Source organism: Palaemon carinicauda, chromosome 2 (genome assembly GCF_036898095.1).
Source record: "Palaemon carinicauda isolate YSFRI2023 chromosome 2, ASM3689809v2, whole genome shotgun sequence".
NCBI lineage: Eukaryota > Metazoa > Arthropoda > Malacostraca > Decapoda > Palaemonidae > Palaemon > Palaemon carinicauda.
Genome location: NC_090726.1, coordinates 59,032,622 through 59,058,945, shown reverse-complemented (window position 1 = coordinate 59,058,945; position 26,324 = coordinate 59,032,622). Strand labels below are relative to the sequence as shown.

Sequence of the window (26,324 nt, the reverse complement as noted above, 5' to 3'; positions counted from 1 at the left end):
GAGGGAGTGATGTGGGAATGATTCTAGGTAGCCCGTTAATGAAATGCAGGATCTGCTGTCTGAGTCCTTTCAGGATGATGGTTCCTCACCTTCTCTAATGGGTAAGGGCCCTGAGGACTGAACGGGAGATATGTTTAAGTAGGCTTCCAGTGTGTTTACTGGACATAAAGATGGGTCCTGCGGAAGTGGGACAATCTTCCAGGGGAACCGTCTGTCCTGGGGGTCCTCATTTTCGCTAAAAACCTTTTGTCAGGGGAAAGGAGTACTTCCCCTGACGAGAGAAATCCAATATGACCTGGATCTCTAGACAAGGCTGAAAGCTTGATATTCTGGCGCCAGAAGTCAGGTTCATTAAGAACAAGGATTTCCTAACCAATGGAATATAATGGCAAGTCTCGTTAAGAGTGTCTGAAGCCAACTTAAGTACGTCATTCAGAAACCAGGAAACTGAGCTAGGGTGAGTTGATGGTTTCAATCTGGCGCAGGTTCTCGGGATGGATGAGAAGTATGAATCTGTAAGGGCAATATTAAAACCAATTGTAAAACCTTCAAGGCTGACTTAACTTGTGGTAATAGTACAAGTCGCTAAGTCTGATTCAAATAAAATTCTGAAGAAGGTTACTGTCAGATTCATAGTCATCGTCTCAACCTTTGAGTCCCTTAAAAACTGGCAAATTTCATAACAGCCGAATCATACTGTCGAAGGGTGGATCCCCTCTTATCTGATTCTAAAAATAACGTATTTGAGGATCAATATCTGCACCTCTTGAGCTGCAAATTTCATAAAGTCCATAAAGGTAGGGCATTCTGAACTTGAGGAAGCTAACACACTGCGAGTTGTACTGCTTGTGTTAGCATTGGATTGGGGATCTGTCGAGGTGGAGACCCGGTTCCACCAGAATGGGAAACCCGTTGTTCTTGGGCCAGATGGGGGCTACTAGAGCCACTTGGCCTTTGAAAGTCCTGAGCTTGTCTAACACTTTCATCGACAGATTTATTGGTGGGAATAGGTAAATTCTATCCCAAATGTTCCAGACTAATGATATTGCGTCTGTGGCGTAAGCCCGAGGATCCGGGCTGGGAGCTACGTAGTACTCTAGTTTGTAGTTGGACTCTGTTGCAAACAGATCTATCTGGAGATCCGGAACCTGAGAAGGAATCCAACTGAAGGACTTTGGGTCTAGTGACCACTCCGACTCCAGCGGAGTTGTCCTCAAAAGTGCGTCCGCCACTATCTATCTAGAAGAAACCTGATATCTTGGTTTTTGGCTGGAGCTGGTTGCTTAAGGTCAAAAATACCGCCAGGGCCTCTAAAACATTGATATGAAGTTGGCGGAATATTGTCGACCATAGTCCCAGGACTTTCTTGTACTGAAAGTATCCCCCCCCCCGCCTGTTAAGTAGGCGTCTGTGTAAATGACCAGCTTGGGGGTGGATATTGTAAGGAAACGGATTTGCCAGATTTTGACCTTGTCCATGGTTGAAGTCTTTTCTTCAGAATTGGTTGGAGTCAAGCCCTTTGTCTCGATATTACTCGTTTTCCTGGAGTACCATACTCGGCTTAAATCTTTCAGTCTGGCCTTCAGTAGTATATCTGTTACTGAGGCAAACTGGAGGGCACCCAGGATCCTCTCTTGATTTCTCCTGGAAGACAATTTGTCTTTGAGAAAACGTATTGTGTTTGCTATATCGTTCCTCTTGGCTGTTGGGAGACAGAGTGTGGGAGCATAGAATTCATTGAATCCTAACCATTGAAACTTGTCTTCGGGACCAAACGAGACTTCTCGAAGTTGATTTGGAACCAAAACTGTTGTAAGAGATTATCACTCTGTAGTTGCTGTGAGGCCGTTGCCTAGTTGAAGCCTAGAAACGGACGAAAATGCCTTGCTTTCAGAACATGATAGCAAACGTCTGCAAGATCCATAGAGGAGGTGACGGCCCCACAGAGAAGCAAGGTCCGCACCTGAGAGATGGTCAGCATGTGAAACTTGTCGCATTGAATGTAAGAATTCAGAAACGACAGGTCCAGGATTACTCTTCGCTATTCCGAGTCTTTCTTTGGCCTGCTGAACAAGTGATCCTGAAATTACAAGCGATTTACTTTCTTTATTGCTTCCTTTCGCAATAGATCGTTTTCATATAAGACTAGCTCTTCCGTTGGATGTTGATGAAAAATGGTTGGTGGAGGGGGCCTTTCTATCCAACTCCACCCCAGATCTTTTGGAAATTATACTGAAAGCCCAATGTTGAACGTTCAACGGTTCCGGAAGATGTAAAATCTTCCCCCTACATGAGAATTCCCAATGATTTGCTGCGGATTTACCTCCTCGGCCTCCGCGGAATTCTCGGCCTCGAGAGTAGCTGTTGCAAAAAGTTCCTCTCGAGCTAGCGCCTCTGGCGCGCTGGTAACCCTGGAAAGCACCCTGAGTTTCAAAGGTGGGCCTAAGGGCTGGGGAAGTAGCACAGGAGGTAGTTGCTACTTGGGACGCAAAGAAGTCGTAGGAATCAGACAGTAAGGTTTGAAGTAATGATTTCGGCAAGACCTTAAAAGGTGGTTCTTCTTCATACATTAAAGAGGTCTTTTCTGCCATTGTAGCCGAGTTGATAGGTCTACTCAGGCGCATACAGGCTTCGAACTCGAGGCATATCAGGGATTCCGGAAGCCTGGGTAGCCACTCACTGAACTGAATGGAAGCACAGTCAGCGCTTAATTCACCCGATGTGAAGGTCGCCGGGGCGTTAGTCCAGCAATCGTAATCCCCCGGGGACAGGAGAGAAGTCGGATGCGTTTCTTTCAGCTGCGGTAACGGCTTGTCCTCGTTTATTGCCAGCTGAGCAAGGTCCGATATCTTAGTGACACACGGAGTAGGGGTTTACTCCTCCACTAGAAACATCGTGTACGGGCTCTTGTGAGGTGTTAACGTAGTGTTAACACACTCCCACTCGTTTAAGGGCCGGACCCAGGTGGACTGAGCCTGCCCCTTTGGGTACATTTTGGTTTCTTTGGGGACCTTGTCAAACCTTACGAGTGTCTCCTCGGTAAGGCATGCGAAACCAGAGAGAGGGAACTGTTAACCCGGCGGGTAGAATTCAAAATCTTCTACAGTGCGGGTGCCAAACCCTTCGATGGTTAACATACCATCTTTGAAGGGAGAGTGCAAGGCCGCCTTCCACGGATTGCTTTCAATGAATTCCGGGAGGTTAGAGGCATCCGGGATGATATATTGTGCTGTTGAGGTAGCCCATAACAAATGAGACCCTGTATGAGGCTATCTGGTTTAGCACTCTCTCTTCCCCCTAAAGGGCAATAATTCCATTCAATTGTCAAGTTCACAGAGGCACCAGGAATCTTTCATCATATAATTCGTGGTGACTCGGTATGTGACACGAGGTTTGAGCCAGTGAGCTACAGAGGTCCGTAAATTATATATATATGTATATATATGGATAAATATCAACACAACATCGTGTTCAAATAGAAATAAATTTCTACCTCATCCCTGGGATCGGTCGCTGGCCTCTTCTAATGAAAGGTCAGGTTGAAACTAACCATGCCACGAGAGGCCATGCATCAATCTTGAAAGGGCTACCGGATCGAAGGGAGCCTCCGGAGTCGTAGGTTTCAGGCCGGGCTTCGCTCTCGACCCAAGAGAAGTCTTAACTGGTTTGGTGATTTGGAAGACCTGTGAGTCTTTGGTAGGGGCTGGCAGGTAGCTTTAACTTTAGGGACAACGGGACGTGGCCCGACATCAGCCACGTGCTTCCTTGAAAACCCTAAAAGGAAGAGACACAGGGTCTCTTTGCCCTGACACTCCAGGCAAACCCGCCAACCCAGATCTAAAGAGTCGCCAAGGTAGAAGTCATGGAAGACTGCGAGCTCCGAAAGAGGGTATATCGTTACTAATGAACAAGGTAACTCCGTTGGGAATGTAAAATAAATAGATCGAGAATAAATGTTTAAATCGATCAATCACAAAGGAAATAAAATGAAAATCCCAAAATATTATATCCGAAGTTATAATTATAGATAGTAACGACAGGGGCACCTACAGTGTCCCATAGTAGGTTAGTAACCCAAAAAAATCCGGGTGTTCCGAATTCTTAAAATAGACCGGTATGAAACCGGGACAAAAGGCTATGAACAAAATTTCGGACCGGTATAATAACCGGGGAGAAAACTTTTCATAAATTAACTGACATTATCAAAATAATTCCATAAAAGGTGAAGATTATCAATGAAATAATATTGTCATAGCGCGAAATATACTATCCCGTCGGTACTGGGGAAGTATAGAATAACATAAAGATACATAAGTATCCCTTAGCAGGTCAGTAACCTAAAGAGATCCGGATGCTCCGAATTCTTGAATTAGACCAATATGAAATCGGGACAAAAGACTATGAACAAAATTTCAGATCGGTACAGTAACCGGGGAAAAACTTATCATAAATTAACTGACTTTGTTAAAACAATTCCATAATAAGTTAAGATTATCAATGAAAAAATATTGTCATAGCGAGAAATATACTATCCCGTTGCTACTTGGGAAGTATAGAATAAAATAAAGATACGTGAATGTCCCATAATAGGTTAGTAACCTAAAAGGATCCGGGTGTTCCGGGTTCTTAAAGTAGACCGATATGAAACCGGGACAAAAGGCTATGAACAACTCTAGGACCGGTTTAGTAACCGGGGAAAAACTTATAAATAAACTGACATTGTTAAAACAATTCCGTAATAAGTTAAGGTTATCAATGAAATAATATTGTCATAGCTTGAAATACACTATCCCGTCGCTACTTGGGAAGTATAGAATAAAATACAGATACGTGAGTATCCCATAATAGGTTAATAACCTAAAAAGATCCGGGTGTTCCGGATTCTTAAAATAGACCGATATGAAATCGGGACAAAAGGCTATGAACAAAATTTCGAACCGGTATAGTAACCGGGGAAAAAATTATAAAAATTAACAGACATTGTTGAAACAATTCCGTAATAAGTTAAGATTATCAATGAAATAATATTGTCATAGCGAGGAATATACCATCCCGTCATTACCAGGGAGGTATAAAATAAAAAGGGATGAAAAAGGATGCAAAAAACAGTGATGAATAATTATAATCATAACTAGTTCCGGGGCCCCCGGGGCCGGGGAACAGGGTTGGTAAAGTAAACTTAAAGTAAACTTAAAGTAACTTAAAGTAAACTTAAAGTAACCTAAGATACATCCATAAAATACATAAATAGAAAACTCCAGTTACGATCTAAAACTAATGTCTGTAATTGAATAGGGCTCCCGGAGGGAGGATATTAATCAAAACTGTGTCAGTGTCAACAGATCTTGTATTTAAGAGCCCGGAGGCTACGATGTCTGATGACGGGAGGGTACAACGGGAGAGCGCGGGGGGAGCCAATGGAACCCCCACTACCCAACCGGAGGTACCGGGACGAAGGTAATGATTCATGTAGAATATAATATAATGATATGGGATATTAATAAGTCCTATGCGGACGATAATAGCAGGAGGTACCGTAGGTGGGGACACTCCTAATATAAGTGCTCATTCTTACAACCATAGCTAAAAGCAAAGGTTACACCAAGGTGCAGTTATACCGAGCTAAAAGCAAAGGTTACACCAAGGTGCAGTTATACCGACTAATCCTGTGTGATAGTCCCCGGTGGTCCCGGCCCTCCCCCTCCCCCGACCGATGGCCAATCGGGGCGACGGGAGGGGGGGGAGACGAAAAACGCCCGGTATGAATGAGACTAAGTCACACCCCGTGGGTACACTCAGTCCTCAATATGTCGGAACGTTGAGGGAAGACTGAGGAACAAGCATACTTGACCCGTATGTCATAACCAACAACCATCGAGTGAGAGGAAGGGTGTACACTGGAGGAGGGGGGGGATGGAATAGCCTCCCCAACCTGTGGGGGGGAATGGTACCGGGGAATCACCAGTGCGTAGTGGTAGACAGGGCTACCAACTGGAGATCCCCTCAACATGACATGAAAATCCCAAAAATATGATCATAACGGAGTAAAGCAATAAATATAATATCAATGCACAAATACATAAACATAATTAATGAATTAAAAGCGAAATCACGTAAGTAAGGTTAGGCATGCAGAAATAATATGGCGAGAGAGGGACTCGGGCGAGTGGTAGGGGAGAAACATGACGCCATCAGCAGATGGAAAGCAGGGGTACCAACCTAGTTACTGAAGCGGTAGATCGAACAGTAAAAACAAAAAAAAAACAAAAAAACGCGAGAGTCCCACTCGAACCAAATGTAAAACTAGGTGGAGCGTAATAAAACTAAAAGGTTTAATAATAATAAGTGAGATGGTCGTCTTCCTAGAACTAGCGAAACAATCTCAATGGTGACGCAATCCACCAACATGCACGAATGCAGGCATACCAACATAACCTACTCCTTGATGAAACGCTAACACTGATATCATAGGATAACATAAAATTAATGCTAGATGAAAGCATAAAGACGGTGTACTATATAAATGTAAGGAAAAAACTCCTAAAAGTTCGAACAAATATTAATGACGGACGAACTAACGAGAAAAAGGGCAGAGCCGAACCATGAACGGTAAGAACGGGGACGCCGTTCATATAAAAACACTTCTCAATTAATAAAAACAGAGGTTACACTGCCCAATCTCGCTAAAACTCATGGATAAAGTACTTAACTTCGATGGGGTATCTTGGGAATCGGCCATCGATTATAAAATAATGATAAATCCAAGGGTAAACACGAGAAAAAACATGTTGGACTTAATAACAACAAGTGCTATAAAGGAGTGTCGTCACTGGCGTGGGTTGGGTTAGTGGTAGTAGTGTTGATCGGCACCTCGCTGTGGCGGGGATTTTGAAGAGGAGATATCTAAATAGTGCGAGACCTCTGGTTGTGAATTATCATGCCCCAGTATATTATACCGACACCTTTTATAGGTGAGCGAGCTGGGTTCAACCTGGCATTCCTATGCTTTTTTTCTCTGGTAATATATAGCAGTTATATTCCTTGGAAATAGTGCTTTAGGAGTATTTCACTGGGCGGCACAGCTCGGAGCCCAGAAATGCTTATTATGCAGTAACTGCTAAGGGAAATTATTATACCAAGGAGGTTAACATAAATTGTCATACCCATGTTGAAGTTCCAAAATGTACCACTTTAATGTTATACTGTACATCAATTTGACAATATAAAAATTTCAGATAAATTCTAACAATAGTTTGCTTCAATATCTTACTTATTCACTGCAGAACTAACCAAGAATGTCAGGAAACAGCAGAACTATTTTCTCACCTGTTCAACTTCCTGCGCTTTGTCTGTGTTTCGCTCCTTGTCAAGAGACAACTGCAAATTCTTTATTTCTTTTGCATATCGCTTGAGCAATGCTGCCTCAGACAAAACCTCATTGATGATAGGCTTATTTTTTATAGATTTAGCTCGAGATGCAAATCTGTAGGTAAAAAAAATATGATCTCACTGCTACGTAGCTATTATTAAAGAGGACAGAATGCTTAATCAAAGTCTACACTAGTGGAAGTAGCTACCGAGATTTTGAAATATGTGAAAAAAGATTTATGATGACAATAATAAGACATCTTTTTCAGTGATAATTCTATAGCTTGAAAAAGACAAAATCAAACCAATCTTTAGTCTCTACTTCCACCAGTTTCTCTACCAAGTTAAATGAAAAGATATAAATTACTTTGAAGTACTATACAGTATATCTGAATAATAATGATTATAAATATCTTAATGAGCATTTCAATTCAAGCAAACATTTAGTATAGCTAGAGGTACTAAATATGGAATAAAAACAATAACTTGCAATGTACTGCATAAGCTTACAACTACTAAAGAAGTGTCTTTGGGTTATAGGGGACGTAAGTTTATTGACCAAGAAAATGCAAGTTAAGTAGAATCAGGTAAGATGGATCAAATGAAAAATAAAAGGATTAACCAAGTTGGTACCAGATATAAAACTAAATAAATTGAGCTCTGCTCTAACCAAATGTTAATAAAAAAAAAATTGCTAAGGACCAATCAGTGATTAATTTCTTTTGTTTTAAAATTCTAAAAAAAATGTAAACCTTACCTTAATGTAGAATGAGTTTGATCAATGCCTACTGGTGTGACAGTACATACTATGGCAGTTTTTGCATTTCCACCCAATGATGATTGTAGAATTCGGGTCAGTTTGGAATCGCGAAAATTCACAAATTGCCTTAAAGAGCAAAAAATTTGAATCAGCCCAAATAATGTGCGATAAATTAATAAATTTATAGGCAGTTATTTCTTAATTCTAAAAGATTAGCCAAAATCTATTCAGCTGACACTAAAAGATCTCAATAAAATTTCTTTAATGGATGTGTCTAATATGTGGTTAATAACAGTACTCTGAAATTTGTGTTTTCACAAATTATGCTTCACTATCAATACTGTAGCACATATTAACACTCACTAGATCATGATAAGTGACTCTAAGCCTCATAGGTAAATATCCACACCATACCTTAATTCACTATCAAATTCTAAAGACTAAGTTTCCCAGTACCAAAAAAATTGAATACAAATACATTTACTTACTCTCCTTCACTAAGTTGTGATATGACACGCCCCAACATAAAAAGGGATTTGTTTATAAATCCTCCTTCTTTCAATCTTTCTCCAGTCGCCCCCGTTTGAGAAGCATTTTCTGAACCAGCAAGATCTACCAAGTTCAAGTGGGATACCGTAATTGCTTCATTCGCATCATCGCTGTCATTCCTCTCTCGAGACTCAATAATCTGAAATAACAAATAAGCTATGAATCAATATCTATTCATAACACTAGTTCAAAACTGATATCATGTATTGGGTATTATCTACAATACCTAATGAAATATAAAATATAAACTACAGCCATCCAATACGTCATTGAAACCCCCATTTGGAGGCTTCTCCAAATAACACTCCTTTTTTTTATATGATTTATGAACTAGGCTATAAGGCCAAGATCTGAGACCTAGGAGGCCATTCAGCAACCATGTATAACTGGGGGAAAACCCTGCAGTCTCAGTGTAAAATACTGTGAAAGTCAAGAGACTGGACAGCTAGATAGAAGCAAGAACAGAGGTAAAGTAGAGGGGTAAATAGTGAGTGCAGTTAGGGACTGCAAGGATGTTACAAAAGCCTTTAAGTAATGACTGCAGTGCACTGTTTGTGGCTCATTAACAGCCCTTTGTTTTCTAAAAACCTAGACAACCTATATACAACTAACAGGAAAAACATACATGATACCATCTGAGCTAAACCAGTTAATTGCCATTACAGGTTTGAATCTCTCAAGTTATATTAACCTGGGTATATGAATAGCGCCAACGTATCCCTGCGTGTCATGAGGCGACAAAAAGGCACGGGACGAGGGGGCTGGGAACCCCTTCTCCTGTATCATAATCCTGTGAGACATCGAGGTGGAGCTGGGGGGAGAGCGACTGCTTCCCGCACTCTAGTTTTGGGGTGTTTGAATGTGCGTGGATGTAGTACGATAGAGTAAAAGATGTGAGATTGGAAGTATGTTTACGAATAGAAGGATGGATATATTGGCTTTGTGTGAGACAAAGATAAAAGGGAAAGGTGAAGTGATGTTTGGTGAAATGTCTGGTAGTGTGTCTGGGATTGAAAGGGGAAGAGCAAGAGAAGGTGTGGCTTTATTGCTGAGTGAATGGATGATAGGTAAAGTAGTGGAATGGAAGGAAATATCATCTAGGTTAATGTGGGTAAGGGTTAGGTTGGGTAGGGAATGTTGGGCTTTTGTCAGTGTGTATGGGCCAGGTTGTGAGAAAAGTGAAGAGCGGAATAAGTTCTGGAATGAATTAACTGGGTGTGTAGAAGGACTGGGTAGAAGGAATTATGTAGTTGTCATGGGTGACTTAAATGCTAGAGCGGGTGCTGGAGAGGTAGGTGTCATTAGGAAGTATGGTAAACCAGGTGAAAATGAGAGTGGTGAGAGACTGGTAGATACAGTATGTGTTGAGCAAGAGATGGTGATAAGTGCTAGCTTTTTCAAAAAGAAAGATAAAAACAATTATACATCGGTAAGAGTGGCAAATGGAAGAGTGGTAGAAAGGGCGTTAATGGATTATGTGTTGATAACTAAAAGAATGTTTGGAAGATTGAAAGACGTGCACGTGTTTAAGGGTATGGCTAACGGTATGTCTGATCATTTTTGGTGGAAGGAAAATTAGTTGCAGCAAAAGAGTGGGGGAATAGAGTAGGTGGATGTAAAAGGGAGCTATTGAGGGTTGAAGAGCTAATAAAACCGGGGGTAAAAAGTAAATATCAAGAAAGGTTGAAAATGGCATATGACAAAGTGAAAGTATGAGAAACTGTTAATTTAGGGGAGGAGTGGTAGTTAGTAGAAGAAAATTTTGTTGGGATTGCAAGTGATGTGTGTGGCAAGAAGTTTGTTGGAGGCAGCATGAGGAAGGGCAGTGAATGGTGGAATGAAGGAGTGAAGGTAAAAGTGGAAGAGAAAAAGAGGGCTTTTGAAGAATGGCTGCAGAGTAATAGTGTATAGAAGTATGAAAGATATAGAGAGAAAAATGTGGAAGTAAAGCGCAAGGTACGTGAGGCAAAGAGGGCAGCTGACCTGAGGTGGGATCAGGGATTGGGTCATTCATATGAAGAGAATAAGAAGTTTTGGAAAGAAGTGAAGAGAGTAAGGAAGGCTGGTTCAAGAATTGAAGAGACAGTAGATGGAAATGGAAGGTTGTTAAAAGGAGAGGAGGCAAATAAAAGGTAGGCGGAATATTTTGGAAGTTAAGTGAATGTTGAGGATAATAGGGAGGCAGATAAATTGCTGTTGCAGGTGTTGAGGTGCCGGTGATGGGAGATGAGAATGAGAGAGATTACAAGAGAGGAAGTGAGGAAAGCACTAGATGAAACAAGAGTAGGAAAAGTATCTGGTATGGATGGTGTGCGAGCTGAAATGTTGAAAGAAGGGGGCGTGACTGTACTTGAATGGTTGGTGAGATTGTTTAATATGTGTTTTGTGTTGTCAATGGTACCAGTAGATTGGGTTTGTGTGTATATTGTACCACTATATAAGGGTAAGGGAGATGTGCATGAGTGTTGTAATTCAAAGGGTATTAGTTTGTTGAGTGTGGTTGGAAATGTGTAAGGTAGAGTACTGATTAATAGGATTAAGGATAAAACAGAGAATGCAATCATAGAAGTACAGGGTGGTTTTAGGAGGTAGGGGTTGTATGAAGCAGCAGATTTTTACAGTTAGGCAGATATGCGAGAAATATTTAGCAAAAGGTAAGGTGTATGTTGCGTTTATGGATCTGGAGAAAGGGTATGATAGAGTTGATAGGGAAGCAATGTGGAATGTGATGAGGTTATATGGAGTTGGTGGAAGGTTGTTGCAAGCAGTGAAAAGTTTCCACAAAGGTAGTAAAGCATGTGTTAGGATAGGAAATGAAGTGAGCGATTGGTTTCCGTTGAGAGTGGGGCTGAGACAGGAATGTGTGATGTCACCGTGGTTGTTTAACTTGTATGTTGATGGAGTGGTGAAAGAGGTGAATGCTCGAGTGCTTGGACAAGGATTGAAACTGGTAGACGAGAATGACCATGAATGGGAGGTAAATCATTTGTTGTTTGCGGATGGTACTGTACTGGTTGCAGACGAGGAAGAGAAGCTTGTCCGATTAGTGACAGAATTTGGAAGGGTGGGTGAGAAAAAGGAAGTTGAGTGTTAATGTGGGTGAGTAAGGTTATGAGATGTACGGGAAGGGAAGGTGGTGCGAGGTTGAATGTCATGTTAAATTGAGTTACTTGAGGAGGTGGATCAGTTTAAGTACTAGGGGTCTGTTGTTGCAGCAAATGGTGGAGTGGAAGCAGATGTACGTCAGGGAGTGAATGAAGGATGCAAAGTGTTGGGGACAGTTAAGGGAGTAGTAAAAAATACAGGGTTGGGCATGAATGTAAAGAGAGTTCTATATGAGAAAGTGATTGTACCAATGTGATGTATGGATCGGAGTTGTGGGGAATGAAAGTGATGGAGAGACAGAAATTGAATGTGTTTGAGATGAAGTGTCTAAGGAGTGTGGCTGGTGTATCTCATCTCGAGTAGATAGGGTTAGGAACGAAGTAGTAAGGGTGAGAACAGGTGTAAGAAATTAGTTAGCAGCTAGAGTGGATATGAATGTGTTGAGGTGGTTTGGCCATGTTGAGAGAATGGAAAATGGCTGTCTGCTAAAGAAGGTGATGGGAAAAGCACAAGAGGAAGGCCAAGGTTTGGGTGGATGGATGGAGTGAAGGATGCTCTGGGTGATAGAAGGATAGATGTGAGAGAGGCAAGAGAGCGTGCTAGAAATAGTAATGAATGGCGAGCGATTGTGACGTAGTTCCGGTAGGCCCTGCTGCTTCCTCAGGTGCCTTGGATGACCGCAGAGGTAGCAGCAGTAGGGGATTCAGCGTTATGAAGCTTCATTTGTGGTGGATAATGTGGGAGGGTGAGCTGTGGCACCCTAGCAGTACCAGCCAAACTCGGTTGAGTCCCTTGTAAGGCTGGGAGGAACGTAGAGAGGAGAGGTCCCCTTTTTTTGTTTCATTTGTTTGATGTCGGCTACCCCCCAAAAATTGGGGAAAGTGCCTTGGTATATGTATGTATATGAGTTTAATTCAGAAAAGCAGGTAACAAACAACTACAAGCATTATGTAAGCCCCAAATCTTAGGAAAAATCATTACGAGTTTAGTTCATTCTTTGGGCAAGCTCAAAACCTAAAATGCTCATATCCTAAATAAAGGAAATTCACTTAATGCATTACACAAGTCCATAAAACATACAGCATACCCATTTTTAAAGGTTTTGTAAAGGTAATTATTGAATAATTCACAATCTCCAACATTAGAAATTTACAAAAATTAATAAATCACAATGAAAAACAGAAATAATTGACATGTGATAGCTGGTTAAGGGTAACTACCGCGTCATATATCAAGCTGGCATGGCGGGGCATGTATGTGCCATTATAGGCTTTTAGAGATAGCTGGATTGACGCCAACCTATACGTAGACTTTCCTGGCTTAGCGCACTGGGAAAGTTATCATCGGGGAATGATCACTGTGAATGCTAGAATCCCCTTTGCCAGTGCATCCATTTGATGAGCTACCACTGCACTTTATTCAGTTGATCTTCCGAGCTGGTGTCGTAGAGGTCCGTTTTTTCTGAATCTCAAATTATAACTACCCTAAAATTGTAATTTTCCTTCTTCAAAAGCTTTCAACCATTCTCTCTTCTACAATAAAGATATTACCAAGGACCCATGACCAAGTTTTTTTTCAAGACAAAAGTCCAATTAAAAAAGGGAAGGCACATACACACGCAAATGTTAATTCACTACATTATTCATATAAACATATCTCAACTCATATCACATATTTAAGGCATAATAATATTTGACTTGGAGATAGCATTTCATCACATGAAAATCCTGCGCATCACATGATAATCTCGTATGTAGTCTTTGACCACAAAATACTTTTGCTTGCAAGCCAATGCAATACTCATAAACCAATTCAAATCTATATTTCATGTACCAATTTGCTTGTAATCAAAGTTACTTGTCAACCAAGGTATTGTACTGCTGCATTACAAAATCAGAAAAAAGGAGGAAATGAAAGAAAAATTTTATTTACTTACATAGACAAATATAGATGTAGCCTATTTAAATATGAAATCTAATAATAAAAAGGGTAGACTTGCTATCCAAAAACAACCAAGGAAAACATAACTTGCTATTTTCTATTAACTGAATCTTGCTCAGACAAGAACAAGGTATTATCAAGTTTACATATAAAAAAAAAGGTTAAAAAATCTCCCATTACATAATTTTCTACTTTAATCTTAATAGATAACATATAATTTTGGGTAGTCTATATTTATGAAAATATTTTAAAGAGCATCAAATCTGAGTACCATCAACATGATACATATTGATATACCTATGCTTTAAACAAACACCAAATCCAATATCCCTTATAAAAGCACTAAGCAATAAAAATACCTGTACATGCAATATATGCAATGCATTCATTATATCAGATGCAAATGTAAAATAATTCTAATCTAAGAGACACAAGTAAAATGTAAACTTTCAGTGTTCTTCATACAGGTACATCCCTTTACTATCTGATGGAGATAATAAAAATACTTAACCTACTCACTTACAGCGGTGTAATTTAGAACTGCAAATCCTATAAAGGATACAAAGATATTAATATTCTTGACTGTTTACATCAACATAACTAAACGTCCCATATAAATAAACAAAACCATGACTAAAATAAAGAAATTATCTATCTTTTTACCAAGGCACTTCCCCCAATTTTGGGAGTAGCTGACATGAAAAAAGGGGGGAGGGGACTTTTCCTCTCTTCGCTCCTCCCAGCCTGAAGAGGGATTCAAAGGAATCATACATAAATATATCTACTTACCAGGCGGAAAATTGTGTGTGATCTTGAGCTTTTGTCATTCATGTTCGTTGCACCCACGTGACGATTCTTGTTCCCTTTCCTCAACAAGGACAACAGCTGAAAATATCAATACCCAATTGACTTAGGCTGTAGATCATCAAAATGACTACCTAAAAGATGTCTACACTACAAAACAGCATACGACTTTTGTATTAAAATTTTCTCAAATCATATATACTCAGCAAAAGCTGGAGCCTTACTTTCATTGCCAAATTCATTCATTATGAAAAAAATTATATCAACAGACATTACAACACTTATAAAAATGTCCTGTGTCAGCATATGAAAAAAAATTTCACCTTTAATCATTCATCTTAAGAAACTTAATCCAACTAAAACTCATACACTTAGTTCCCTCAAACCAAAGTGTGATTTACAAGGCAAACCGTCACCATTATACCAGATGGAAAAATATAACTGCTCATTCTTATATATAAGCCTTTAGAAAGCAAATCAACATGATAGTAGACTAACCATTTCTTCAGAATTCACACATTCCTCTTTGAGGTCAACCACGTATACAGCCCCTGAAGCGTCTTCACGAACAGACAGGCCTTTGGTTTTTGGATCCCGCGTCGCAAGCAGGTCAGTTATGGCTTCATTGTAAATTTCCATGAAAGACACTCTGGAATGAGAAAAACTCTGAATGCGCCTCATACTCTATTAAAGCATTTTATCATTCTATCAATTTTGGAAGCATTTTAACACTCTACAATTGCTAGTAATATAACATCAATTAATCCACTCCTTACCTTAACAGAGGACTAAGATGGGGAATAAAAGGTGATATTACCTTTCTTCTAACTTAATACAGCATATTAAATCCACTAAATGAATGGCAATATAAATTCAGTCACAGTATACATAAAAGTAAGTTTTAATAAATATTACACATAATACCAATTTCAAGTGCATCTCGACAAAAGTTCATTAAGAATTTACATATACAGTGGTACCTCTACATACGAATTTAATTCGTTCCACAACCAACTTCGGATGTAGAAACGAATTTTCCCATAAGAATACATGGTAATTCATTTAATTCGTTCCTCAGCCTAAAAACCCATAATAAATCCTTAATAAATGGCTACACATAATTACACAAATCCTTCAATCAGCTCAGTAAGACAAATATAGAATGAGATAAGTAAAATAAAATTATTTCCCAAACAATGGGAAGGCTCGGCTTTAAAATAGTCTGATCCATTTAGTAATCAGAGCATTCTTTTGAATTTTCATTAATAAAATTAGGCCCAACACTGGGGCCCAAATGAAACTAAGAGAAAGACCAGCACTTGCACTATGAATTTAAAGCTAGAAGAGATTGAACAGCAAGAGGGATGAAAGAAGTATCCTTTGGATTTTGAGGCAGAAAAAATTAAGATTTTTTATTATACAGGGGGTCCTCGGGTTACGCCGGTCCCGACTTATGTTGTTTAGTGGTTACGAACGCGCCCCCATAAAAATATAAAAAATAATAAGCGCCGTTCCATCTTACAGCGTTAGCGTCGTAAGCGACATAAACAATTGCGAACTAGTTTCTAGTGCGCAGCGGATGAATACGCTTTGTGGTGGGTGCGGGCGAGGAAGAAGGCGTCCCTCAGTTCCAGTTCTACGCCATTTTGGTTGTGTTTGCCTGTTCTCTCTCGTTCTTTGGAACTTTTTGCCTTTTGTTATGGCTCCTAAGCGTAAGGCAGATTCTTCTGATGGTAGTGCGTCTAAGAAAAGAAAGGCCATCACCATGGAAGTGAAATAAGATATTATTAAGCGGTCTAAAAACGGTGAAACGCCAATGAAAATTGGCCGAGCGCTTGGCCTTAGTCGTTCGACCGTGGCTACTATTCTTAAGGGCAAAGAGCGCATCGTTGAACATGTGAAAGGATCTGCTCCTATGAAATCAACAGTGATAACCAAGCAGCGTAGTGGTTTATTTATTGAAATGGAAAGATTATTAGTGCTTTGGTTGGAAGATCAAAATCAACGTCGTATTCTGGTGAGCCTAATGGTGATTCAGGAAAAGGCTAAAAGGATGTTTGGAGCGTTGAAAAAAGAAAGGGGGAAGAAAGTGAAAGTGGAGTTTTCGGGTAGTAGGGGTTGGTTTATGCGATGTAAGGCTCGAGACAATTACCATAATTTTAAAGTGCAAGGTGAAGCTGCTAGTGGAGATGAGAAAGTAGCAAGTGAATTTCCTAAATTTCCTGTCTCACTTCCACAGAATCCTGACTCACCTGCCCCAGATTCTCCAGCATCTTCTGCAGATTCCTCTCCCCAATAAACCTGTCTCTCCGTCCCTCGCAACATCCCTTCCAGTGTGCAAGCCAACCATAGGATTTAGGTAAGAAATTGTTCGCTTTTTTTTATTAATATTTACTTTAATTCATGTGGTAAGGAATTGTTTTATCTTTTTCTAGTACTGTTTTTATGTCATTTGATACATTTTATTATAGTACAATACTTTACAGTACAGTACAGTACGTATAGAGTAATCTATTAATGGTATTCCGACTTACACTGAAATTCAGGTTACACCACGTCTTAAGAACGCATCGTCGCAACCCGAGGACCCCCTGTATGGACATAACCATTCAACAGTAATAAAAGAAAAATGAACATACGATTCAAGCAATGTATTACACCTACCTTATAAGATACTCCCTGTTAGGGTTATTTTCAATGCTATTAAAGATATTCTGGATAGCCAATGGGATGACTCCTGGATTATTCTTGTCTCCCATCATTGTGTGGGTTTTTCCTGAAAATAAATCAATACAAATTCTGTAAACAAAGAACCTATATGACCTAAAGACATCAAGTGTGCACATATATCAACTAAGTACATAAAGTAGTCTCTTTCCTTCAGCAATAATAACAAGACTGTATTACAAAAACAAAAACAAAAAACATAGCTATGAAAGATTACTAGTAAGCTTACTCTAGTAAAGTAAAATAGTGTACATGTACAGTAATTTAGTAAAATATATATAATTGAAACCTAATTAACAAGCACACACCTTATATACAGTATTATGTGGTAAATTTAGTAAATCTGATGAATTTAGTTTAGCAATACAAAATAGGTAATACCAGCTACATGATGAAATGGAAGCAAGAAAACAAGAAATGAACAGTAATTTACTTAGATTTGTATTGGAATCAGCACAAAAGATAGGTGGAAAATTTCATACATAAGATCAAGGAAAACTATCTGAAAAGACCAAAAACCTAATAAAGAAAAAATTGGAAATGAGGGTAAAATCTAAGAGATGAAATAAAATTAGCAGAACTATCCAAAACAACATACAAGCTAAAAACCCCAGACATTCGTTAACACAATCAGACCTATGGAGGAGGGAGTCCTGGTGGGACTTCCTCCATCTCTCAGCAGCATGTTCCATGTCCTTTTGCTCAAACAGAAAAGGATACCTCAAAAGAGGAGTTCCTGAGCATAGCGATCTCGGCATTTGGGACCTGTTGATGGAATCTCTCAGACACCACATCTCGACGTTTCAGAATGGTGTTTGCCCATAAGTTTGAGACTTGGTGGGCGAAAAACTCTATGGTGCGTGTGCCTGAGAGAAGGAAAGTTTCCATCGCTCTCCTGGTGCATTCCTTGGAGAAATCCTCTGTTTGAACCAGGATTCCCAGGGTCCCCAACCACAGATCAAGCCATGAAGTAGCCTGCATGGCATACTTCATGACCTTCTCCTGGTTAAGGATCTCTGATACCGAGAACAAGACCTGACAGCTGGAGAGCCTCTCAAGAGACTCCCCCGTGGTGACTCGTGATGGAGAGGAAGAGCTGGACGTGGCTCATCCAAGATCTCAAAATACCTCCTCTGCTGGATGCGAGGAGGTGTGAGAACGTTGGGAGAAGGAGAGCTCGGAGAGCTGTTGGGCGATCTTACCACGGGCACCCTTTAGCCCTTGAGACCAGGGCAAGGATGCACTAGTCTTAGAAGGCTTTTGAGTGCCAAAGACTCAGTCTAAGGCTGTATCTTTACCCTCTCGTGGGGATATCTCCGGGTCAGTAAACACATTGAATACCCTAATAAGTCAGAACTTGCCAGAATGCATGTTCTGCCTCTTTCTGCTCCCCCTCCAAAGTGGGACTAGCAGCGAAGTCTCCTTCCACCCTAGAGAGCTCCTCTCGGGGTGGGTCGCGAGCATCCTTAAAGTGACTAGTGGTTCCTGTAAGCCTGGAGGTCCTTGAAGAGGACTTTGGGAGAGTCTTTGAGTCCTTAAATTCCTTCCAAGGAAGGAGGTAGGACTCAAGCACCGAAGGCCAGATGGGATTGTCCCTCCTGACTTCCGTCAGCGGTAGAGAACTCTCCGTGTGAGGAGAAACTTCCTCCGAAGTTGGAGGGAAGGAAGTTCGGGCCTCCCGCGACTCCCTCGGCAGAGGTGAGGTAAGGGAGCGTCCGGCAGGAGAGACGAGAAGGGCGGGGCTTGAAGGCCTAACAGGAGTTAGTTTCATCCTAAGGGATGTGATCATGTCTGAGACTCCTCTTTTCCTCTTCAGGGGAGAAGCAGCAAGGGTTCCTCGCGGTAGGTCTGCTGATGCCGTTAAAGGGAGATCAGTGACGAACAAGATGACATGACAGGCCCAAAGACTTGCACTACTGCTCTGACCATGGCACCGAACCAAGGCTGCTTGTTGACGCATGCACTGATGGAAAGATCCCCTTAAGGGAAAGGGACCGAAGGTTCCCTGTGAGGAGTTTTAACCGATGTTTGCAGTGGTGGGTTCGCCTTTGAAGATCGAATCTTCGGGATGCTGAATCCTTCTGTGGAACCTACTTTCCCTTCCACCGGTGGAGACACTATAATGCGTTTGGGGGGAGGGGAATGGGGCGATGGTGACCTGTCACAATCTATACTGTGAAGTTCCTTGAGTTTTGAAGCCTGTAGAACCTGCTCTGAGGTTTGGCGCAAGTGCACAGGAGAGCGCTGGCGTGCTGGAGACTGCTGGCGAGCCGGAGAGCGCTCGCACACAGGAGAGTGATGGCTGGCAGTACGGCGCTTCGCAGGTAAATGCGAGTGAGCAGGTGAGCGCTGTCGAGTGCTGAAGCGCAGGAGAGTGCTGGTGCGCAGGAGAGCACTTGCAAGCTGGAGAGCGCGAACGCACAGTTGAACGGCGCTGCGCATGAGCGCTGTCGTGTAGGAGCGCAGTTGCGATGGCAAACGTTGGTCCTTGGACCGGCAAGAATGTGCTGGAGAGGACCGGCTATCAGGAGATCGCTGGGGCATCGGAAGGCACTGATGAGCAGGCGAGTGCTGATGCGCCGAAGGGTGCTGAAGCGCTGGCAAGCGATGGCGCTCTGGAAAGCGTTTGAGTGCTGGAGGGCACTGACGTGATGCTGGCGCGTACTGGTGCACTGAAGGGCGCTGGCAAGCTGGACGGCGTTGGCGCGCAGCTAAGTGCTTAGGAGGTGCAGCTCGAGCCGGCAGATGATGAATAGGAAACAGGAACGGTGAAGGCAGGTCGGCATGAAGGTTGAACTGGAACAGGGATGTGCCCTTTAGAAGGGCGAACACCCAACGACAGGGATTGCGAACGATCCACAAAAGAGTCCAGGACCGAAGTCTGAAGACTAGCGGCGACGTCGTCTGGAGAAGGTCCTGGAATAGGCAAAGGTCGAGAGCCGAAAGACGACTGAAGTGGAAGCTCCTCTGCAGGAGACGACTGCTAGGATTAGGCTCAAAAGCCGAAGAGGTGCCTTTTCACCAATGGTGAAGGGCCACCTCCATGGCGAAGCGGAGGGCAAGCTCTACGTCGAAGACCTCAAGGAGCCGGGGGATCAGCAAGCTGACCTTTAGAAGCAGCAGTCCTCCACAGAGGAGTCTCTATGAGTGAATTCCCCGAGGATGAGACACACAGGCTGGAAAGACAGAAGGACTAAGTTCCCCCCTCGAAGGATGAAAAGGAACGGGGGGAACACAGTCTGCAGCAACAACCAGAGTCTGAAGGTGTAGGGGGTCGGCAGCAGTCACAGAAGATGCCTCAGACACTACGTCAATGCAAGGTAAAGGATCTAACTCTGAAGCCGACGACAGCTGTGCACTAGCACCAAGAATGATGAAGCGCAGCAAGGAGTCCTTGGAGAGCAGACCCGTAAGCGAAGGACGACCATACCTGTAAAAAAGGAGACAGAGACAAGGCTTCACCCGGGGGGAGAGGTGGGGCCGCTTCGACCATCTCTCGAGGACTGGGGTTGGCTATAAATTAAAGGTTCTACGCTACTACTCGACAGTCTCCTGGAAGAGACCGAACGAGCAGGGTCTTCGGAGGAAGGTCGGGAAGCAAGAGAAGGGGTCTTGGATTTTTCCCTTTCGAAGAAACCTTTGAAGGAGAAATATCCCGCTTTGACTTCTTCAGCCGTCGCCCAAACCTTTCCCACTGGGAGGTAAACCACTCCCAACATTCGCTACCCCTGTTACCACTATCACACCGTTGACCTCTGCAGGCGGAACAAAATGTGTGGTGATCGGTGTCCATGCCCGACATGAAGGTTCCGCTGGGCCGACCTTCGAGTCCTGGGCAAGTACGCATGGTAACAGAAGTCAACACACACACTAACAAAAGAGAAAGCACAAACAAAAGCATTAATGGCAGTCCAAAAATAGGCAAAGGATGAAGAACGGCAACGAACGTACACCATCCGAAGAAAAAGCAAAGCGAGCTAAATCACCAGTGTGTGAGCGATAGCACGCTAACCTCCCTACCCCCGCTAACTAGCGGAATGGGCAGTTAACCCTCGGTAAAATTCTAATGGCTCGTCCTTTCCGCTTCGGTAAAAGTAATAATCCCTAACAAATAGTGTAGGATTGTATTCCAATAACGGAACAAATTCCAATTAAGAAAGAAGTTACACAGGGAGATCTCATCTCTCCTAAATTATTCACAGCATGCCTAGAAAAGTTTTTAAAAATTTTGATTAGGAAAATTTAGGAATCAATATTAATGGGGAATACCCTAACAACCTACAATTTGCAGATGACAGTTGTGTTTAGTGAATCATGGGAGGAATTGAAAAAGATGATAGAAGATTTGAATAGAGAAAGCAGAAATGTAGGACTGAAAATAAATATGAGTAAAACTAGGATAATGGGTTATGGATGAACCTCTAGAGATTGTTACTGAATATGACAAATTCGGAGATAATTTGTATTTTTCCTAACCATACAAACCTTAGCTATTTACATGGGGTATTACTTTCGGTGTAGCTGAAATGACGAGCCATCAGATTTTTAACGAGGGTTTACTACCCCCTCGCTAGTTAGCGAGGGGGTAGGGGAGGGGTAGCTAGCTACCCCTCCCCCCCTCATACACCGGTGAACCGATTCACTTCGCTAAGAGGTAGGACTTCCCGGGGGACAGGGCTGGCGGGCAAGTATGTGTAAATAGCTATGGTTTGTATGGTTAGGAAAAATACAAATTATCTCCGAATGTGTCATTTGTTCCGTAACCGAAATACAAACCACGCTATTTACATAGGCTGACTCAACCCTTAGGTAGGGTGGTAAGTCCCAGCCTTACTGGCTTTGGCTTTGCCCGGGGACTCAGGATTAGAGTGTGTAGCACTCGAGATAAGGAGTCCCTGCACCTCACAAGTTCCTCTCTCCGCAAGGAACGTGCGGGCTACATAAGCTAGTGTGTGAAGGAAAGAAGTGTGACTCGTCCTAGGAAGTTGACCTGAAGTCCTTTAGATGGAAATCTAGGCTAGGACGTTCCCAATACCACCTCGTCAGGGTATGGGGGACGCGACAGTATTATATTAATACTCGGAACAAAAGGAAGCATGGTTTACCTGCAGTGGCTTGAGGTCAGCTGTGCAGAGAACCCAGGATGCTGCTTTCCCCAAGAGAGGGGAGGATGAAGAAGAGAGTAAGGGCCAGACACTTTTTCATTCATGCAGACTAAAACCGGGTAACAATGCCCTCAACCTTCTGCTACTTGTCCATTAAGGAGCCTGAGGTTAGACCAGCTGTTGTGCAGCCACCACAGGGCCGATAGAGAACGTATCAAGCCTCCTGTGGGTCACGTCCTGCAGGTATTGGGCTGTGAAGGTCGTTTGACGCTTCCAGAACTTGCGTCACTGAGAAATTTCTCTTGAATGCCAGGGACGTAGTGATGCCTCTTGACATCGTGTGCTCTCGGGCGACGTGACGGAGGAGGGTCTGGATTCAGGGAATGGTGGATGACCCTGCGAATCCAAGCCGAGATGGTGTTCTTAGTGACCCTCCTCTTCATCCTCCCTGTGCTCACAAACAGGGCTTGCACTCGAGGACGAACTGCAGCTGTTCTCTTCAGATAGAGCCTCAGACTCCTTACTGGGCACAGTAGGAGATGGTCTGGGTCATCTGTTACAGAACGGAGACTTGAAATCCTGAAGGCGTCGAACCGTGGGTCCGGAACTCCAGGATTCTGAGTCTTAGCAACAAACTCAGGGACGAATCCGAACGTTACCTCCCCCCGTCCCCTTGAATGGGCGATGTCGTACGAGACCATGAAGTTCACTGACTCACTTGGCCGAGACCAAAGCGAGCAGGAACACCGTCTTCCAAGTCAGGTGACGATCAGAAGCCTGGCGTAATGGTTCGAACGGAGGTCTCTTAAGAGACCTGAGGACACGAACCACGTTCCATGGAGGAGGTCTCACTTTCGACTGAGGGCAGGTAAGCTCGTAGCTTCGTATGAGTAGGGAAAGTTCCAGCGAAGAGGAAATGTCCATTCCTTTCAGCCTGAAGGCCAGGCTTAAGGCTGAGCGATAGCCTTTCACCGCCGAGACCGAAAGGCGCATTTCTTCCCGCAAATACACAAGAAACTCCGCTATTGCTGGAATAGTGGGATCGAGGGGAGAGATACCCCTTCCACGACACCAACCACAGAAGACTCTCCACTTCGCCTGCAGATGACTTTCGCAGGTGTCGAGACATCCTCTCCGCAACTTGTTGCGAAAAGCCTCTCTCTGTGAGGAGATGCTGGATAGTCTCCAGGCGTGAAGCCGAAGCGATGCTACGGCTTTGTGGAAGATGTTGTAGTGTGGTTGCTTGAGTAGCTCGTGTCGTGGAGGAAGCACTTTCGGGAGTTCCGTCAGGACCTGCAGAAGGTCCAGGAACCACTCTGCATGATGCCATAGCGGAGCTATCAGGGTCATTGACAGGTTGACCAATAGTCTGGTCTTGTTAAGTACCCTTCTCATCAGACAGAACGGTGGGAAGGCGTAGACGTAGATGTTGTCCCACCGTTGTTGGAAGGCATCTTGCCAGAGTGCCTTGGGGTCCGGGACTGGGGAACAGTACAGCGGAAGCTTGAAGTTCAAGGCTGTCGCTAACAGGTCCACCGTCGGGGAACCCCACAAAGTCAAGACTTTGCTGGCTACTAGAGGATCCAAAGACCACTCGGTACTCACTATCTGCGATGCTCTGCTCAGACTGTCGGCGAGCACATTCCTCTTGCCCGGAATGAAGCGAGCCGATAGTGGAATCGAGTGGACTTCGGTCCATCTCAGTACCTCTACTGCAAGATGGGATAGCTGTTGTGAAAGGTACCTCCCTGCTTGTTTATGTATGCCACCACCGTGGTGTTGTCACTCATCACCACCACGGAGTGACCCGCCAGGATCCGTTGAAACTGTTGAAGTGCCAGATATACGGCCTTCATTTCTAGCAGATTTATGTGGAGGCACTTTTCTGATTCTGACCATAGGCCTGATATCCTGTGGTTCAGAACATGGGCCCCCCACCTTACTTTTGAAGCGTTCGAGAACAGCATCAAATCCGGGGGGAGGACGAAAAGATCCACTCCCTTTCGAAGGTTTTCGTCCGTCACCCACCACTGAAGGTCCGTCCGTTCCGTAGGATGTCCGGGGAATCGTGGCCTTGATTCCACCGGGACTTGAGCCGCCATTGTAGGGATCTCATCCTGAGGCGGCCGTTTGGAACCAGATGGGCTAGGGAGGAAAGGTGACCTAGGAGACGTAACCACGATTGGGCTGGAAGCTCTTCTCGTCTGAGGAAAGGATCTGCGACCCTCCTCAGCCTTGCTATCCTGTCGTCTGATGGAAAGGCTTTGTGGAGATTGGTGTTCAATATCATGCCTAGATATACCAGTCGTTGAGATGGGAGCAGAGAAGACTTCTCAAGATTTACCATGATCCCTAGATCTTGGCAAAGTCCCAGAAGCTTGTCTCGGTATCGAAGAAGGGTTGACTCCGAGTCTGCCAGGATCAGCCGGTCGTCCAGATAACGGAGGAGACGGATGCCGATCCTGTGTGCCCACGAAGATATCAGGGTGAACACTCTGGTGAAAACCTGCGGTGCTGTGGAGAGACCGAAACACAGCACCTTGAACTGGTAGATCTTGTTGTCTAGGCTGAATCTCAAGTACTTCCTGGAAGACGGATGGATTGGGATCTGGAAGTACGCGTCCTTCAGATCCAGTGTACACATGAAGTCTTGCGGTCTCACTGCAAGTCTGACCGTGTCTGCTGTCTCCATGCTGAACGGAGTTTGTTTGACAAACTTGTTCAGGGCCGAGAGGTCGATGACTGGTCTCCAGCCTCCAGACGCCTTCTTTACAAGAAAGAGTCGACTGAAGAAGCCTGGGGAGCCGTCGACGACCTCCTGGAGAGCATCCTTCTTGAGCATGGTCTCGACTTCTGCCCGAAGGGCTAGCCCCTTTACCGATCCCATGGCATAGGAGCTCAACGACACTGGATTCACTGTCAGGGGAGGAAGAGATGTCGTGAATGGGACGCGATATCCCTGACTGATCACGGAGATCATCCAGGAATCGGCCCAGAGTTGCTGCCACCTGAACGCGCAACTTTGTAGGCATCCCCCCACTGGTGGACATGCAGGGGGATTGCCAATCCTAGCGTTTGTGGCCTCGGTCGCTCCCTCTAGGATTCTTGCCTCCCTTGGAGGACTTTCCGCCCTTCTTGTCTTTGACAGGAAAAGGCTGCTGTTTGGACACCTTCGTCTTTTCTGCCGGCGCCGGTTTCGTCAACTTGGACTGGCGAGGTTGTTGGGGTGCTAGAGGTTTGTAGGGCTTAGATGTAAGAGCCCTTTGGAGGAGAGAATCGTGGTTCGATTTCCTCCACCTCTCAGCTGCCTGTTCCACATCCTTGGGCTCAAACAGGCTCTTTCCTAGGATGGAAGAGTGTCTGAGCTTGCAGACATCCACGGCTGGGACCTTCGCGTGGAACCTCTAGGTCACCGCATCACGTTGTTTCAAGATCGAGTTTGCCCACAAGTTCGAAACTTGCTGGGCTAGAAACTCAATGGTACGTGTGCCCAAGAGGAGGAAGGTCTTCAGGGCCTTCCTGGTGCTTTCCTTGGAAAGATCCTCGGAACGCAACAGGATGCCCAGAGACCCTAGCCAGACATCCAGCCACGAAGTGGCCTGCATGGCACACTTTGCGACCTTCTCCCGACTCAGGATCTCCATTGCCGAGAATGTCACCTGCCGGTTGGAGTCTCTCTCAAGAGAGACTCCCCTGGTAAGCTCTTCCACGGAGTGGTAAAGAATAAGAGCTAAACAAGGCTCCTCCATGACCTCGAAGTACCTCCTCTGTTGGACACGAGGAGGTGGGAGGAGCTTGTTACCAGCAGAGGAACGGCTGGAGGAGGCGAGTTCCGCAAGCTGGCCTTCAACCTTATCTCTGGCACTCTTCACCCCCTTGGGACCAAGGCAGAGCCGCGCTGGCCTTAGAGGGTTTTTGAGTGCCATAGACTTGGTCCAGGACCGTATCCTTGCCTTCACGAGGGG

The 26,324-nt window shown here is 43.8% G+C and overlaps 1 protein-coding gene across 1 annotated transcript in view; it reads right to left on the bottom strand.

Moving 5' to 3' along the window:
* Nucleotides 1-26,324, bottom strand: part of LOC137625304 (centromere-associated protein E-like) — a 138,239-nt gene that overhangs the window by 103,313 nt on the left and 8,602 nt on the right. The window contains exons 4-9 of the mRNA XM_068356137.1: nt 17,192-17,303; nt 15,026-15,176; nt 14,513-14,608; nt 8,617-8,816; nt 8,126-8,254; nt 7,327-7,483 (exon numbers count right to left, since the gene is read on the bottom strand). Coding sequence (XP_068212238.1) covers nt 7,327-7,483; nt 8,126-8,254; nt 8,617-8,816; nt 14,513-14,608; nt 15,026-15,176; nt 17,192-17,303 — 845 coding nt within the window. The remainder of the gene's footprint in view (nt 1-7,326; nt 7,484-8,125; nt 8,255-8,616; nt 8,817-14,512; nt 14,609-15,025; nt 15,177-17,191; nt 17,304-26,324) is intronic.